Source organism: Crocodylus siamensis, chromosome 5, assembly GCF_052110815.1.
Source record: "Crocodylus siamensis isolate JL-2025a chromosome 5, ASM5211081v1, whole genome shotgun sequence".
NCBI lineage: Eukaryota > Metazoa > Chordata > Crocodylia > Crocodylidae > Crocodylus > Crocodylus siamensis.
The window spans coordinates 150,424,128-150,441,783 of NC_143399.1; the positions used below are offsets into that span (position 1 = coordinate 150,424,128).

General features: G+C 39.6%; 1 protein-coding gene across 2 annotated transcripts in view; it reads right to left on the bottom strand.

The window, feature by feature from the left end:
- The window catches only part of TAX1BP1 (Tax1 binding protein 1), a 93,533-nt gene that overhangs the window by 41,323 nt on the left and 34,554 nt on the right, over positions 1-17,656 (bottom strand). For both annotated transcript variants that reach the window (XM_090046668.1, XM_090046667.1), the window contains exons 5-6: positions 16,455-16,642; positions 14,481-14,639 (exon numbers count right to left, since the gene is read on the bottom strand). In XM_090046668.1, the coding sequence (XP_089902794.1) occupies positions 14,481-14,639; positions 16,455-16,642 (347 nt within the window). The remainder of the gene's footprint in view (positions 1-14,480; positions 14,640-16,454; positions 16,643-17,656) is intronic.

Genomic DNA, 17,656 nt, shown 5'->3' on the forward strand with positions numbered 1-17,656 from the left:
AGTGATTTTCAACCAGGGTGCAATGGTACACTGAAATCCTTTCAAGGGTGCTACAGGTGCCACACATAACTAGGTTTATAAACATGAGTCACAAGATAAACCTACTGATTTCAAATAGAAATCCATAACTGCAGTCTTCCCAAGTTCTGTGCAACTGCTCTATTATATTTCTGTAGTAAAAAAAAAAGTTAAAACAGAGATGGAATTTTCTAGGGGTGCCTCAAGTCTCAAAAGGTTGAGAACTATTGCTTTAATCAAATGAAGCCTGAACCTACAGACACAAAACTATTGCTGCATCTAGTGCAAAGTCTGCCTGAACAGTACATAAAAAAAATCATGCCATGCTGGGCTCTGATGGTACATGAACCACCAAGAGCCTGCCTGCACCTGTTCTAGAGCACCTCCATTCACCAGCATCTACAAGTGTGCCAGGACATGCAACAATGAGGCTGCTCCAAGATTATCCTCAGTGGCTGCTTCCAAACAATCTGGAGATCAGTGCCTCAAGAGAAGGTTCACTGGCTTCACCAACCTGGGGCCAGACATAAAGGCAAGGTCATGCCCTGGAACATGGAGTGCTCAAACCAGGATATACCAATGTTGTGGTGTAGCCAAATCCTGAAATACTCATTAATTGCAAATTTGGGTTCATCCCAAGTTTGGGTCACACCAAAACCATAATTAAAATGCATAACCCATGATTTCTTTTCTTTTTCAAATATAATATCCCACCCCCCCAGGTTACTCTTTCATTTGCAAATGGAGTTGCTGTAGAATATTCAAATTCATAATTTTCAGAGATAATACATTTGTGGTTTAAAATGCAAATAACTATGTTATGCAAGTTGCAGTGGAAAGACTAACTAATGAGAAAAGTAGCAGAAATTTCCTTCCTTGCTAACTGATGTGCCTATACATGGCCCAAAACCATCCTTAATAAATAGTATTATTTTACATACATGCATTTTACACTGTAAAGGGAATGCAGGGTACAATATAGCAGTTTTTAAACAATTAAGCTTTATAAATTCCACCTCTGCCACTGTTTTGCATCTCGATATCAGGCAAGCCAGCTTCAACTCTTGATTCCTGTATTTTAGAACTGGAGTAACAAAGCATATCCACTTTCTAAAGCAGTGCGCCATCCATGGATAGAAAGCACCTTTGAAAATGTTAAATATTCTAGTCACATTTCTTTATGTTAAAGTGGTATGGGAGAAGATTAAAACCTATATCAAGCAACTTCCAGCTAAAAGGCTAATCTAAAAGCACAAGAAATTTACAAGGTAAATATAAAAACCATGAGGAGAATCTTTTAGGTGTTCCTCTGAATATAAGAAATGTCAGGGGAACCATTTTGCTATATACAAATGTAAGGAGAGGTCCAAATGTCTTACCTACTGAACTGTTTACAGACTACCCCACTGACATCATAATTACTTTCATGGAAGTGGATGAAACATGGCTGATATCATATACTGTCCACAGGCCGTTACAGGGTAAGGTATAAATATAACATCACAGCCATCACAAAGTATACTTGTGTGTGCTCATGGCACTGTCAACATTTAAAAGACTTTGAAGAGAAGCCTGCAAAAGCTTGTTTCAGAGTAAAAAATTAACCATTAACAACAAGTAAATGGTACCAAGTCATTTAAATAAATACATAAATAATTATATGCACTGAATGCATGTGTAAAAGGCCTTTTGGGGGGGGGGGGGAGGGTCAAAATACTGCTTTAAAAAAAAAAAACAACAACAACAACAACAACCTGTCCCCTAAATTCCATATGTTCTCTATCTTGGGGACACATCAGATTTATACCATATATATAGTTGGTTCTGTTTGTTTTAAAAATCACGCCTTGCAAACAAATTGAGATTAAAGGAAAATAATTTGTTTCTGGTAATGCTTGTAAAAGTAAACTAACCAAAGATTTTGAAAATGAGACTCAGCTGAAAACAAAACTACAGAGAATTCAGCTACACTTTCCCATGACTTAAATTGTCTGTCACAGTAGTAAAAACTTTGGTGTGTAAAGCAAGCAGATACAAATCTGAAAAACACCCAAAATGATCTCTTATCAAAGGATTCCTTAACACACTTAAAAGATACCTCAAAGACAATATTTGCACCTCCAAATCTAAAAAAAAAAATATAATGAAAGCTAAGACATATCCTTACTGTATCTATTATTCAAAATTCTAAGAAAATAAGCAATTGAATGAAACATGGTGAACTATGAAGGCAACACAGACATACTTTTTGGAAAGAACTGTAAAATATATAGCAAAATTCAATCTTGACTATTTAAAAATAGATTCAAGAACCAATTCTGCAAATATTAATGAATAATTTTCTTTGCAAGTAGTTGGTTTTGATACGGGATTACTTATTCTTGTGTTTGTGGACTGGTGTTGAGACACCAAACATATTAACAGAAAAAATATTAATTATGATTTTGCAGCACTGGCTTATTTCATAATATATTAATTTACATCATTTTCACAGAAAATGGCAACTTTTTGCCTGCAACTCACCTTGTGGATAAAGATGAAGTAAAGTACACAAACTTCAATTATTTGTATGATTTAAGAATATCTGCAAAATCTGTGCTTCTACTAAGCAAAGTAAACTGTTTGCCTAAAACTAATCAGTTTAGACAAATAAATGCTCAGGCAATATCAATTAAAACATTGATAGGCAGTCATACAGGATTCTCTCTTCATAAGGAGATTTATAGCACCTATGGGAGAAATCCTTGATGCCAAGATAAGTAAATTCTAGAGGGGTTTTTTTCATTTATTTAAATGCTTTATTAAAAACTTTTAAACAAAAGTCTCAAGAAAAGTTCCATTTTAAAAAAAAATTCAGATCATTTTTAAAAAGTATATAATATGGTAATGCGAGACAAAATATAAAATATTGCTTAATTCTTGTACTTTATTCATGCCTATGGAGCTGAAAGACATGCTTGCACTGCATACTGATCACACAGCACAACTAACAAGGTTCTCCCTGTCACTTTCCAGCTAAAGGAACTCTTCTAATAAACCAGCAATGAAAGCCAACTTAAATGAATCTGTGATATTTGAATTTGACTGTTAAATGAATAAAGTTATTGTGCAGATCAACTCTGTAGAACTCTATACCTCTTCCTTGTTAAAAATTAATACCTGTTAAAGAAATAAATAGGTTGAATAAAAAAAATATATATAAAAAACGGTGAAATAAATTTTTTAAGACCTGTTTAAAGAACAAATTTATTAAATCAATAAATCCACCTGTGATTCAATTTATATCAATATTGTATACATGGAAGCATTTTCTAAATGCTTACAGGTTAAAAGAACAGATTTACTGTACACCAAAGTTACATATTTAAAAGAGCTAACAGACTATATGTAAGAGTTGTCACCACCATAACAATACAGAACCTAGTTCATTAGCACTATCTAACCACTAGAGGGAGACAAATGACCACGTAAGACTCAGACTTGCAAGATCTAACCTTTGATGTATATAGCTAGTTAAAACTGCAAAATCAGTTTCTAAGACTGAATGGCAGCCTAACTGCTATTAAGGCTGAGACACTGACCACAGCATGTTTCTTGTGCCAAGGCACAGAAATATTAAGTGTTGTAATAAAAGGCTGGGGTAAGAATGCCACAGAGCCAGGGTCAATAAAGTAAGTTGAAGGCAAGCAAACAGCCAAAATAGGAAATAGCTTTTCTAGTTTTATTAACAGGTTACATCCAATTTCCTTTAGTTCAGATAAAATTAAATTTTAAGAAAATAAAAGGGTTCTAATAGTAGTGATCTGCCCTCAACTACTAGAACTTGCAATTTCATATGAAAGGAGGGCAAATACAACAGGAAATAAGAGGACTTAGTGGGGAACTGGTAGGAAAGCCTTTGTTATCTAAAAATTCTAAAAGCCCTTCCAATGAATATTATAGTTGAAAAATTCCCAAGTAGAGAAGATACCATTTTACCTAATCATTTGGACACAGTAGCCAGTCACTATGTAAATCCATACTGCTGTATAACAGCACACAGTAAAATGCAATACAATTGTGCTATGTCAGCCAGTGTGCTATGGGTGATATTAATTACAAATTTTTAAACAGGGATTTGTGTAGGAAGATCCTGGTATAATTTGGAGATATTTCCAATGATATAGGGTAGGGCAAGGGTGGGCAAAATATGGCCCATGGGCTGGATGTGGCCTGCAGGTCCCCCCCGCAAAAAATTTGGAAAATTAGTATTTCTCTGCCCCGGTCCCTGCCAAAAATAACAAGAAACAAGGGCAGTAGGACCCAGAGGAAACCCAGCAGGCTCCAACAACAGCAGGGCCTGCCCAACCCCACCTCCCAGCCAGAAGCCCCTTCCAGGGCTTCTGGGCTGAGAGCATGTGGCTGCCCCAACGCGGGAAGCTAAGGTACCTGAGGGGTGGGACCCTGGGCAGGGAAGGAGCATGGGGGCAGGGGAAGCAGCCCCTCCCCACCCAAGCCCAGTGCCCCACACTGCAGCTACTTGCAGCCCACGTGGGGCTACCTGTGCCTGCTCCGGACAGCTCTATACGGGCTGCAAGCACCTACAGAGCAGGGCACCAGCCGTGGGGCAGGGGAGGGGCTGCTTCCTCCCCACACACAGCTTCTCCCTGGGTTCCTTCCCTGCACGGAGAAAAGTGGCCTCTCCCCCACCCTATGGCCAGCTGCAGGTGCAGCAGGTGCTCACAGGCCATGCAGGGCTGTCTGGAGCAGGCACAGGCAGCACCAGGCAGGCTGCGAGTGGCTGCAGCGCGGGTGCCAGGCATGGGGCAGGGAGGGGCTGCTTTCTCCCCCTGCCCCCGCACTCAGTACCACCTTGTAACCCGGCCCCAGTGCCATGCTGGCAGTGGGGCAGGTTACAAACTGGTGCTGAGCACGGGGAAAAGTGGTCCCTCACCTGCCCCATGCCCGGCGCCTCCTGCTGCTGCTGCTCGCGGCCAGCCTGAGGCTGCCTGTGCCTTCTCTGGACAGCCCCACGTGGGCTGCGAGTGCCTGCAATGTAGGGCGCTGGCCATAGGGCAGGAGAGGGGACACTTTTCCCCAAGCTCAGCACCAGCTTCCCTATGCGCTGCCCCTGCCTGTACCGTGGGGCTGGGGTGCACTGGGTGTGAGCAGGCAGGGAGCCAGTGGGAGCACAGGGCCTGCACCGGTGTCCCAGGGCCAGAGCCAGCAGGGCCCAGAGCAGGGTGGCAGGAGCATGAGGTCCCAGCTGGCAGGTGCTCTAGGGAGCCAGACCAGCTCCCCCGTCCCTGCTGGTACAGCCCAGTCCACCTCCACGGATCCCTGCCAGCCTTCACCCCGCTTTGGGCCTCACCGATGCTGGCCCTGGGACACTGGTCCCAAGACATTGGGACATTGGTCCCAAGATGGTGACCAGGGGCCCGGGCACCTGTCAAGGGGCAGGGCTACCCATGCAGCCCTTGACAGCCTGCCAAAACTGGGTAAGTGGCCCTCCGCTCAAAATAATTGCCTGCCCCTAAGGTAGGGCATACCCCTGAAGACCAGATGTAACCACAAACCTTTACTTTCTATGCAGCCAACTTCATGCCACTGATTAAGCCCATGGACAGCTATGCTGGCATAAGAGAGAATGCAGAGGTTACACATTGTTCCACAACGGACACCAAGCGTTTCTGGCAAGATTCTCACGCACAGGAATCCTCCTACTGTGCTCTTACTCAAGCGGCCTCTGAAAATCCAAATCTCTCCCTATGCTGACAATTTGGAAAATACTGCAGTATTGGAGCTTCTATTAAGATAACCACTTGTGAGAAAGAAAAGAAAAACATCTGATTCCTACTACATCTCCCTTACTTTTTTAATGCAAGACGCATGCTTAATAAAAACAGAGCACTAATGACTTTTTAAAATTTATACAAACACTACGAAAAGTACACTAGAATGTCTTTTATTATGCCAAAGATAAATATAAGCGCAGAGATACAACAGAAAGACATATGCTTAATGAATAACAAGAGATAGCAAGAACCAAGTCATTAGTTACATTATTTCAAGAACTACTCATGCAATACCTATTGAAAATACTTCCACAGACAAATTGTGCCATCTCAGAAGGTAACAAGTTAAGATGTGGCATAGAACATTACAATAGCTTTCTGAAATACACTGCACTAATATTTCCAATAATGCAAAGTAGTATGAAAAATGAGTCTCACTACACAATGTACACAAATAGAATTTGGAAACATGCAAGAGTAACCTGGGAAAATGTTAATAGGGTGAGCTTTCCTTTTCTCAAGAATCTTAAGCTTAGCATAACATATTACAAGCACAAAGCATACATCATAGCATTCTGATAACTGAATTTATGTAAAATGCATATACTTTGTTTTCTCTTTCTGTAGCAATACAAGTGAAAAAATGGCAGATTTTATGTTGAAACCTACTAAATTATAAAGCACTGTGAAAATACTACTTAGAAATACTAAAGTTAAATAAATTTTATACAAATGTAAAGAAGATTCAAATCTGGCTTTAGAGAAACAAAAAGAAAACCACCTAATCTTTAAGGTATCACATGAGGCTAAGAGCAATAAAATGTTTCAGCAACTCTAAGAACAACTCTACAGCTTCATGCCTGGCAAATATTTGTTTCCCCTAAAAATCTGGATAGGAAAGGCCTTTTTTAATTATTAATTCTAAAAGTAACAGTAGCACAGAATATGCAGACTTTTGGTTTGCTAAGTGTGAGTTTCCTAAAGCAATTAGGAATAGCTGTCTGAAGTAAGAGATATACACACAAACAAGCCCTTTTCAAAATTAGGGATATCTAAACCTTCATAGTACCAAAACATGTACATGTCCTTATAGTCTATTTGTCAGTGGAAAAAATATATATAAATCTTCCTTTAGGCCTGGTTAACTTGTTTTGCATAGGATCTTCCAGATAAACAGCTTCTTACAAGCCTACTAAGAGACAGAGAAGGGAATTAATAGGGCATAGAAAAAAAGAGGATTTCAAGTTAAAGAATTCATGAGGGAAAGATGCAAGATAGCTGATCAAGAGAGTAAGGGTTTTAGAAAAGGAAAGCTCAACCACTGCAATAAGACTGAATAGAGATATAAGGCGGTATTTGACTGAAGTAAACAGGAAAAAGGAAAAGGAACAGACATGGCATGTGAGGAAGGATGGTACAGATTTTATACATTTGTAAAAGACAAAGAGGGGATTTATGTCATTTAAACAATGAAATAATGAGAAAATCTTCTCATCATAAAGCCACTCTTGAGGAGTAATTCAAGGAAACGTGAATCCTTTTTATGTCACTTCTGTCTGAAATTTAGGCTTCTATAGGTAAACCGCCTTCATTATTTCGACAGTAATGTTAGAGAAAAATATTTAAATGTTTTATCAGTATATTTACAATTAAATCTGACACTGCTTCATGTCCAGTTCCAGCAACACAAATTCCTGCAACACGCTGCAAGTTCAGGCACAGTCCTATCTGCACTAGTTGAATATTATGTGCTACTCATTTAATAAAAAGTAATTATGTGACTTTTTAGGTATTCACATCAAGACTTTCCAGAGGTCAGTGAAAGTTGCTGGTGCTCAGCACTTTTGAAGGTCATGCTTCTTACTGAGATGGCTAACTATGGATTCAACTTAACTTTAAGGTCCAATTTTCGAAAACCACATCTAAAAGTATAAAATAAAAACACACAGAAATTGTGACAGTCTGCAGGAGTTGAAGGGAACACCAGAAAAGGAAAACAGTATCTGTTGGGAGGCTTCATCACAACCAGAAGTCAGAGAAGGGTGCTATTAAGAATTCTGAACAGAGGCAGGGAAAAGACACACAGAGAAAAGCAGTTTGAAGCATACTCCACTACCAAGATTATTCCCTAGAAGCATAAGAAGAAAGGGACTCCTCTGAACCCCTCTAATGAGCAAGGACAATACATTATCTCCTGCTTCCAGGGCTTCTTTATGAAGCTAAGAGAGGAAGCTGGAAGAGGAATCAACACAGGCTCTCTTCCAACTCTGCCTCTGGAGAAAGAAAGAAAGCAAGCATATAAGGAGTAATGTGAACACTGAAGGTCTTTTCCAAGACCCTCTACACCACTAGCTCTAAACCTTTTTAGACACAAGGCACCCCCTGGAAAACATCAGCTCTCAGTTTTCACTTGTTTTTTGACTACAGAAAAATACATCAATTCTTTTGTTGCAAAGAACTCAGAAAGATCTCAACAGATTAAAATGTTTTCAATATTGTGACTTCCTATTTGAAACCTCAGAGTTTGTCTTGTGAATTACCTTTGTGCCCCTAAACATGATAGGCTGCATAGCACCCCACATCACCCTCAAAAGGATCTCAAAGCATTCCAGAGGTGCTTAAGAATCACTGCTCTAGAAGGTGAAATGAGAAATAATTCAAGATAAGGAATTAAATGCTCTCCGCAGGATTAAAGCAAAAGGAGCTGAAGTTTATGGATGCCACAGCTGGATACCATAGTTTCCCCAGCACCTATTCATGGGTCCAGACACCATGACAACCTACTGGCAAGGACCAGCTTCTCTTCTCCAATTCCCAAACTTCTCTCTAGGGCTAAGAAGCACCAAAGTTTCCACAAGGGAAGTGTGAAAGCTTGGCCTGTTCCTTCAGTCCTCCAAAATGCCATGTGGTAAAGCGACAATAAAGCTAGTATTTCCTTCAGCTACTCAGTGTATGCAAGAGCTCAGAAACAATGGGGTTTGTCTGGCTAACAATGGAAACCCTCATAAATCTGGGAAAGATCAATCCCCTTTCGACTTTGTTTCCACCATAGAAAACAGCATCAACTCAACATGCCAGACAACCCTCAACTAGGTGTGTGGGGAAAAACAGCTTTAGGCAACCACTTAAGTGGTGAGGTACAGTCCACCAGTTCTGACCATCTGACACGAGAGATCAGGGCTCCTGTGTATTTTCCTCCGTGCCTAATCGAGACCCATACATTTCCCTGCTCTTTGTGAAAGCAGTATACAGAAGCACAGCACAGAAAAACCACAACGTTCTTAAAAGAAAGGAAAAAGAGGTTTTGACACACTTATACATGCAGTTGACACATGTATGTGTATAAATGCCCTATCAAAGCAGAGAAATGAATGTGTATCTGACCACTGACAGACAAACCTGCATATTTCTTTACAAACAATCCATCTACTTTAGGGTAAAACTACCAGCACATACCACATTCACATGTACATCACTTTGTTGCATGCAATACAGCTATAAACACATTTATTCTACATTTTGGATGTCAAAATTGTTTTATGCGGTTTTATAAAAGACAGGTGAATTAACGGATTGCTTAGGCTTATTACCTGCTTCCTTCAAAAAAATGTCCAGCCACACTGACTTGCTTATTTAACTAATCTTGTTGTAAACCACAGAAAAAAAAATACAGGACAGTTATTGCTATTAAACTGAGGACAGTGCAACTGTTGTCCAAAAATAATTTAAAGTCATCCTTTAACTCCTTCCATAATGTTCTTAAATCAAAGATAACTCACATATTAGATTCCACTCATAAGTATGATTATATCCCAGCACTGAATTAAATCTTTAGAAAAACAGCATCTTTGGGTTTGAAAATACTGGACAGAAAGCACAACACATTACTATTTCACTAAGTTCTCTGCTTGAGAAGAAAATTGTGTTGTTTTAACTAATTTGAAACCTGAATACACGAGTTCCTCAGATGTGTATATCATCTGTAATACTGAAGGAAACAAATGATATTGGAGACACAATAAAAGGTCATAATAGAACACTATGCACAGAACAGAACACTAGCACAGTAGAACTAGAAACTGAACAGGTGTGGAAAGCGGAAGTGAAAACAAAAATTAGAAAAACATTTCTTATCTAATCCTACTTCTGATGGGACCCAGCCTCACTCTCCAATCAAGGGAGATGAGCTTTTTCTACTTCTAATACTTAGCAAAGGCCTCTTCTGCTGGGAAAAAAAAAGCTTGTCTAAACTAAACCATAAACCAAAACCTGGAGAGAAGAAGGAATGAATAGTTATGCGATTATTACACACAATGGAAGTTTTGCCGCTGAACTAAATTAGAACAGGGTTTTACCCATGTTTTAATAATGACAGGTGGGCAAAGGTTAGAAGAGAAGAAAAAGCCAAACCCCTCCCCTCAAGAAACAAAAAAAGCCCAACCCTTTTGAAGCAAACCCTATTCTGTACACTTTTTCACAGTTTAACCCTATCCATTCTGCCCAACTAAAGTTTCCAGTAAAATCCTGTTTGACAAGTGTTTTTTTAAAACTTTATGGGACTGGTGTGGATTGCACTCTTCAATACTGGCTCAATTATTTACTTGACATACTTCAAATACAAGAGTTAGATATTTTTATGGGGTCAACTGGCACAACAGAAGACAAAAAGAAGAAATTAGTAAGTTCTAACGAAGTAGACATTTAGAAGAATAAAAAGTTTAGAGGCAGTTATAGATGCAACTATGCACACAATTAAAAGTTTGCATGAGCACACATTCCTATATACTTGCATGTGTTTGTGTGTATATAATTTGTGTGCACAAACACAAAACCTGCATGCAATTCCCACTCAAAACAAATGGAAGCAAAGTTAATACTCATCTCCTCTTTTACCTCCTTGTGGAAGACTGTTCCACACAGTACATTTTTCAGAGCAACATAAGAACATGTGCTCTTGTCTTTTTTTTAATGGAGTCCACTTCATAAATCTACTACATCACACCAGTACAAAAAAAAAAAAAATCAGTTTAGAACTCCAGTTCATTCAAGGTATAAGTTATACTGCCTTTCCCACTTAGTAGCTTTTATTACACAAAACAAAAAATCCCCTCAAGTTCATATGCCACACACAGGTGTATTATTTACCACAGGTATGGACAAATGTACCTTTTAACTTTTGAAAAAAGGGAGGGGGAACTGCTCAGCTGTTATGATGCATCCAGTACATCTGCAAGATCCCCAGCAATAAAAGTTAGTTAAATCATTCTACCTTTGACCCCAAATGAAGCAACCACAATATAGCTGTTATATCTGTACCTCCTACCTTGATAGCAATATAATTGTTAAGTCTGTCTATGCCCCATAAAAAGAAATGTCCCATGGATTTCTTTAAATCCATCTCTGTTTCAATACATCTTCCCCTTAGCCTGGATAAGTACAAGACAATAAATCTAATCTCCATATTATTTTTAAAGCATCTTTTGCAATGAGCCCTGCATTAAGGGACTGCTAGACATCACAAGTTTTTTTTGAATGCCTCTGTTCCGCTTCATAATTTTATAACACATAATTCAAGTTCTTCAAATAATGCCAGTAATATACATATAAAACAAGGAAATGGATTTTGGAGTGTGTGTTTCTTGCCCTCTTTCCCATCTACTTCTTAGGCCTGCAGGCAAACAGCATTCCCTCCTCAATGTTCATAATCCACCTGAATTTGCATAATCAGAAAATTCAATGCCTTTATTTCCTTTAATCATAAATAGAAGTGCTGAATATATATATTTTTTTAATTACCATCCCTGCGGCATCACACTTAACACTTGAACGAGAAATTATGGAACAAGAAATCATCCAGATGGACGGCCCTGGTTTAGAGTAACTGGTGGCCCTGAGCCAACATACAGCCCACAAGGGATTAAAATTTGCTGCCCCTGGGTTTCCACACAGCCACTGCTTCCCCTATTGCTCTGACTGCAGCAGCAGCCAACCAAGGTCTCCAGGTTCCCCCTCCCTCATCAGGCTTCCACTTCCTGCTCCCGCCCCAGCAAGCAGGGTGGCACTGCGCAGCCCACAGCTCTCACGCAGTACAGTGTAGCAGGGGCACCCACACAGCACACAGTGCGGAGAGCCCCTGGCTTATGCTGATAGAACCCACAGGGTATGCAATCTCTAACCACTTAGAACAGTGATTCTCAACCAGGGTGCCACAGCACCCTGGGGTGCCCTGAGAGTCTTTTAAGGATTTTGCGGAATGCCACACAATATTAGCACTGTTAGGTATACAAACATGACTCGTGATAAACCCAGAGATATCAAATAAGAACCCATAGTGGTAAAAACATTTTGACCTGTTGTGGTCTGCGTTCTTTGCAAGAGAATTGCAAAGAACACAGACCATAACAGGTCAAAACTAAGAACTGGCAAGTTCTGAGGGGTGTCTCAAGACTATCCACGGGTGACTTGAGTCTAAAAAGGTTGAGAACCACTGGCTTAGTAGTTGGACAGTCCTGGTCTAAACCAAGATTATGGATTATTATCTTATTACCTGGATTAACTCTTATAACCCCCTCAAATAGGAGAAGTGCTGCCAGTGGGGAGACACAACTCTGCACCACCACTGCAGCTGCCGGGAACAGGCCCAGCCTCGTGCCTACACCCCACCATAAGCACAGAAATCGGGGGGAATGGGGACGGCAGGACATGCCCCACACTGCATTGCCAACGGTCCCGCAGCATGTCAACTGCTTTGTTTTTCTCTGTTTTACGTACCTTGCCTCTCTCAGTGGTCCTCCTCCTTTTTTTCCTTCCCCCTTCCCTGCCATTTGTATTCTAATCACTGCGTTCTATTTAGTAGCTCTGCTTCCTGCAGTCCTTTCATAGCATCTGATGAAGCAAGCCCACTGCTTATGAAAGCCTGTACTATATATCTGTGATTTAGTTGGTCTTTAATAGCAGTGCTCAATATTTTTCCCTGGAAGGCCAGATGGTCAGTGCCCGGTCCATCTGCAGGCCAGATCCGGCTAGTGGCTCTGATTTGGCACCCAGGGCAAGCATGGTGGGGGGCTCCATCCAGCAGTGTGAAGAGGGGCAGGAGGCAGCCTAGCCCCAATCTGACTGCACAGGGAGAAGGGAGCATAGGAATTTGGCTGCGGGAGAGGATGGCAGTATTAAACGGCGACTGCTGCCCCACCACAAAATTTCCTGACCCACCGGGAGCCCCAGAGCCATATCTGCTCTATAAGATTTGGGCCACGCATTTGGGCTGCAGGTCTATAAAATGCAAATCTATCTTGCCTTTTAAAGCTACCCCCAATTCAATGCATTGTCTTCATTACATTTTTTGTATAGTCTTCCATATTTTCAGTCCACATTTATATTCAAAACCAAATTTGGATGAGAAATTCTTTTCAGATATTTTACTGAGGTACCTCAATACCACAGTAGTCAACATATAAACAGAACCTAGTGCATATGATTTTATCCATTAAGTTCTCATCCTGCAACTATGTAATCATGCCCTTTAAGAACATGAAATCAGTGGGATTTAAATGGTCTACATACATGCTTGAAGCTCAGGACATGTGTAACCATTCAAATGACCACAACTTTCCACTTCCCAGCTCATCCTCTAAAGAGTTATTTATCTGTTACATTTTTTAACAAAAGCTTAAGTTAGCTTCACTGGACAATAGTTGACGGACTGCAGCTTTTTCCATAATTCAAAACTGGTAAATTTTTATCCTCTGAACCTTTTGTGCCTGTCCATTTTAGCATGACTTTTCTAAAGTAAATTACAATTTTTAAGCAAAGTCATGAGTAGAATCTCTCCTGACTACTGAATGTATACCATTCAGAACTGTCGATCTGTGCATTAACATTTCAGAAATACTGTGAACTACTTCTTTCCACCACTACATTATACCATTACTTCAAAGTCGTCTATATTATGCTTATTTTCCCAAAATAATAAAAAGCAATATATTTTAATAACTGGTTAGGACTCTCCTGAGAGTATGTTGTTTCCTCCCAAATACATGTGAAGATGTACTTGTACTCCTCATTAAATTAATTCGCTCATCTGCTACTTGCGTATTTCCTTGGTAAAGCTGGCCTAAACACACTTTAAATTTTTAAGTTTTCTCTGCTATTCCTAATTTAATATCAGTGTATTTTATTCTTAGATCTGACAAGTCCCTCAGGAAAACCACCTCAACAACTTTTCATTCCTTCATTTTTTTTTGCAACAGTACTGCCTGCTGAGACTTGAAGTTTCTCAATGACCCAAAATTTAATTTCCTCAAACCTTCTACTGCTATGTCCTATGAATTTATTTCAGAATGAATTACCTGAGAATATTTCCTTCATATATTATAGTAACACAAGTAAACTTTAAATTATCAACTAGTTTTCCCAGTCTGAACTCTACAATTAAATGTTAAACATCTGGTAACAATTGTTATTGATTATCCTGCCAAGCCTGGTACCAAAAACCTGAAGTATTTTAACCATTTTACAACATAAAAGGAATAGTGGCAGAAGGTTAATAGGAACTGACCTATTCTAGTGTAAATGTCTATCCAACTGCTGAAGTTTTTTGATAGTCGATTTTCACCCAATTTAAATGGTTCTTGAAAAAAAGTGGATTACAGGCATTATGCGTCAGCTTTAATCAGTTATACAACTTACCTCTTGCTCTGTCTGCAGTTGGTCACATCTCTGTTTTTCATGGGTAAGTTCTTTTTCCAGTCTTTCAACTTGATCTCTCAGTTGTGTTGTTTCTTTTTCCAGAGAAGCAGTTATCTTTAACAACTCTTCTTTTTCTTTCATTGTTTTTTCAATTTTGAACTATAAAAACAGAAGAAGCATGTTCTAGCTAGCAGTTGTTTTCCCACCATAATTCCTATCAAGCAACTACAAACAACTAGAATTCCTTTCCATTATGTCAGGCAAACAAGGGCATAATGAGCACAAGTAAAAAAAAAAATGCGAGCATTCTTTGTTACCTCAGCTCAGCATCTTCTCTTCCCTAAGTTTTTGAAATTCAGAAGCATCAGCTTAATTCAAATTCATATTCAATCACATTTTTAACTTAGATTTTAACTGTTGTTAACTTTGTATAAAAAGTAATGGTTCTTCATCAAAGGTAGAGGAAATTTCACAGAAACTCAAGGGTAAATGCAGCAAAATACAATTAAAATACATCTAGCAGCATTCTTACAATTTCTCCAAAAGAAAATTCCACAAAATCCTAAAAGTATATACAACTAAAATGAAGGAGATGGTGAAACACAGAAAAAAATTACAAGTAAAAATATTCTTTTTCTCTACCATCTTGGAAGCATATTGGATCAGAATGGCAGTTTCTCCACCAAATAGCAAACAAGGCACAGAAGGTTAGACAGGGATTCTTCATTGTGTACCTTTTCCCACAGCCTTTGAAATCCCTAAGCTACCAAGCATGTTTGTCTGCATGTGAGTGTGCTAAAATATAAGATGACCTGAATACAAGACAAACCCCAACCCAATAATTCAATTTTATACAAGGAAAATTTATAAATTTGTTACAATTTTCCAGGTAGAGAATCTAAATACAGCAAAAGCTGTGTTATCCAGCACTTTATCAGCTGGAAAGCTCCACTAACCAGCATCCAAGGGACATGGCAAAAGGTACTTCCGGTTTCACCACTGTGAGCCGAGTTCTTTTTCATCGCTTCTTTGGCCCACGGCCTGGGGAAAAGCAGCCTGAGCAGGGCAAAGCATCCTGCATGGGGTCCCCCTTCCCTGTCCCCCAGCACACTGGCCCTGAATATAAAATGAAAGGCTTTTTCCCCATGCTGACTAGGAGGAGTGGGGGAAGCCTTGAGCTTTGTCTTGTATTCGAGGAAATATGGTAAGTAAGGACTAGACTGAAGTCACAAACAAAAGCACAGGAAGATGCCATATAGTTTTTAAGACACACACACACACACACACACACACACACACACACACACAGAGTACTTTTCAACCTATAAAAGTAGGGACAAGTAAAATGTGTTAAACATTCATCAGCATAACTTCATTATAACAAACAAATCTATCTATTTAGTGGTTGTAAAGCAGAGGATAACAGAACACTACTTGAAGAAAATAAGATTCCTACTTATCTGCCAGGCATCTGAAATTTGAATTTCAGGCTATGCAACTCTGCACAAATACTGACATCCTTTTTATTTCTTCTGCTTTATAGTTGGAGCACTTGCACATGGAATAGACATATATTTTCAAAAAAAGTGACAACGAGACTTTAGATCATGTATTCTTTTGGAATGTAAGGAGAAGAAATAAGGGGGCAACAATCTATGTACTTTTTAATAGCATGCTTTTTGCCATGCTGACCCCATGACGCACAAGGCTGAAAGTCCAATGTTTCTGAGAGACTTTAAGAGCATAATTTGTACCTTGTGATGCATATGAAATTTTCTGTATTTACTTTAAAAGCATCTTCTGCAATGAGTCCTGCACTAAAGACTGCTAAGCATCCTTTTTTGTTTTGTTTTTAAACATTCCCTGTTCAGCTTCATAATTTTATAAAGAGTAATTCAGGTTCTTCAGAAAAAGTTAGAAATAAACATAAAACAAAGATATATATAGTATTTTAGAATGTTTGTTGAAGCAAACCTCAAGAAGTCCAGCTTTAGTGGTCACCACCAACATGTCAGAATTTCCTTCATCTTCCATAGTTAGCAATTCTTCAATAGGGGAAGAGGTTCGAAACTGAAAAGGAGTGCTTGCTCCACGGATCTCACCCTTATGGGTTACATAACAGAACTGGTAAAATTCTCCATCATCATTTGGTAGATAATATCCTTACAGGGAGAAAAAAAAACACATTTAAGAAGCAGAACATGGAAAAACATTTAAAAGAAACACAATATGTGAATACGCTTATGAATGTTCCTGTTGTACAATAATCTTTACAACGTATATGTGCTAGTTTCAATTGCAGTAAGACCAACTGAATTATTAATTCATGTCTGATACCTTTGTTATGCACAAGACTGAAGGTTCATGTTTCTGAATATACCAGAAGTGATTTAAAGAAGTGATTTAAACTGATTTATACACAGCATTTTGTATCCTGTGACACTTACAATATAATCTATACATTTGTATTATTAAAAGATGCCTCAAATGGCTTAAAAATACACATGTAAATATTACTTGGGTAGTACAGTCATCATCTCTGGAAGTTTGTGTGTATGTTAGAAACCCCTTAGCTGGGATGGTTTTAGTCAGGGATGATCCTGCCTAAGCAGAGAGCTGGAATGGTTTCATAGTTTGTAAGGTCGGAAGGGACCTGAGCAGATCATCAAGTCTGACCCCCTGCCATGGCAGGAAAAAGTACTGGGGTCAAACGACCCCAGCAAGGTGTTTATCTAGCCTTGTCTTAAAGACCCCCAGAGTAGGAGCCAGCACCACTTTGCTTGGAAGTTGGTTCCAGATCCTAGGCACCCTGACAGTGAAGTAGCGCCTCCTGATGTCTAGTCTGAATCTACTCTCTGCCAGTTTGTGACCGTTATTTCTAGTCACTCCTGGTAGTGCTCGGAGGAACTGGGACTCCCCCAGTACCTGCTGGTCCCCTCTGACTAGTTTGTAACGGGCCATTAGATCCCCCCTCAGCCTTCTCTTTTGGAGGCTGAACAGGTTCAGGTCCTGTAGCCTCTCCTCATAGGGCTTCCCCTGCTGCCCCCTGATCATGCGAGTGACCTTCCTCTGGACCCTCTCCATGTTGCCCACATCCCTCTTGAAGTGCAGCGCCCAGAACTGGACACAATACTCCAGCTGCAGCCTGACCAGTGCCACATAGAGGGGGAGGATCA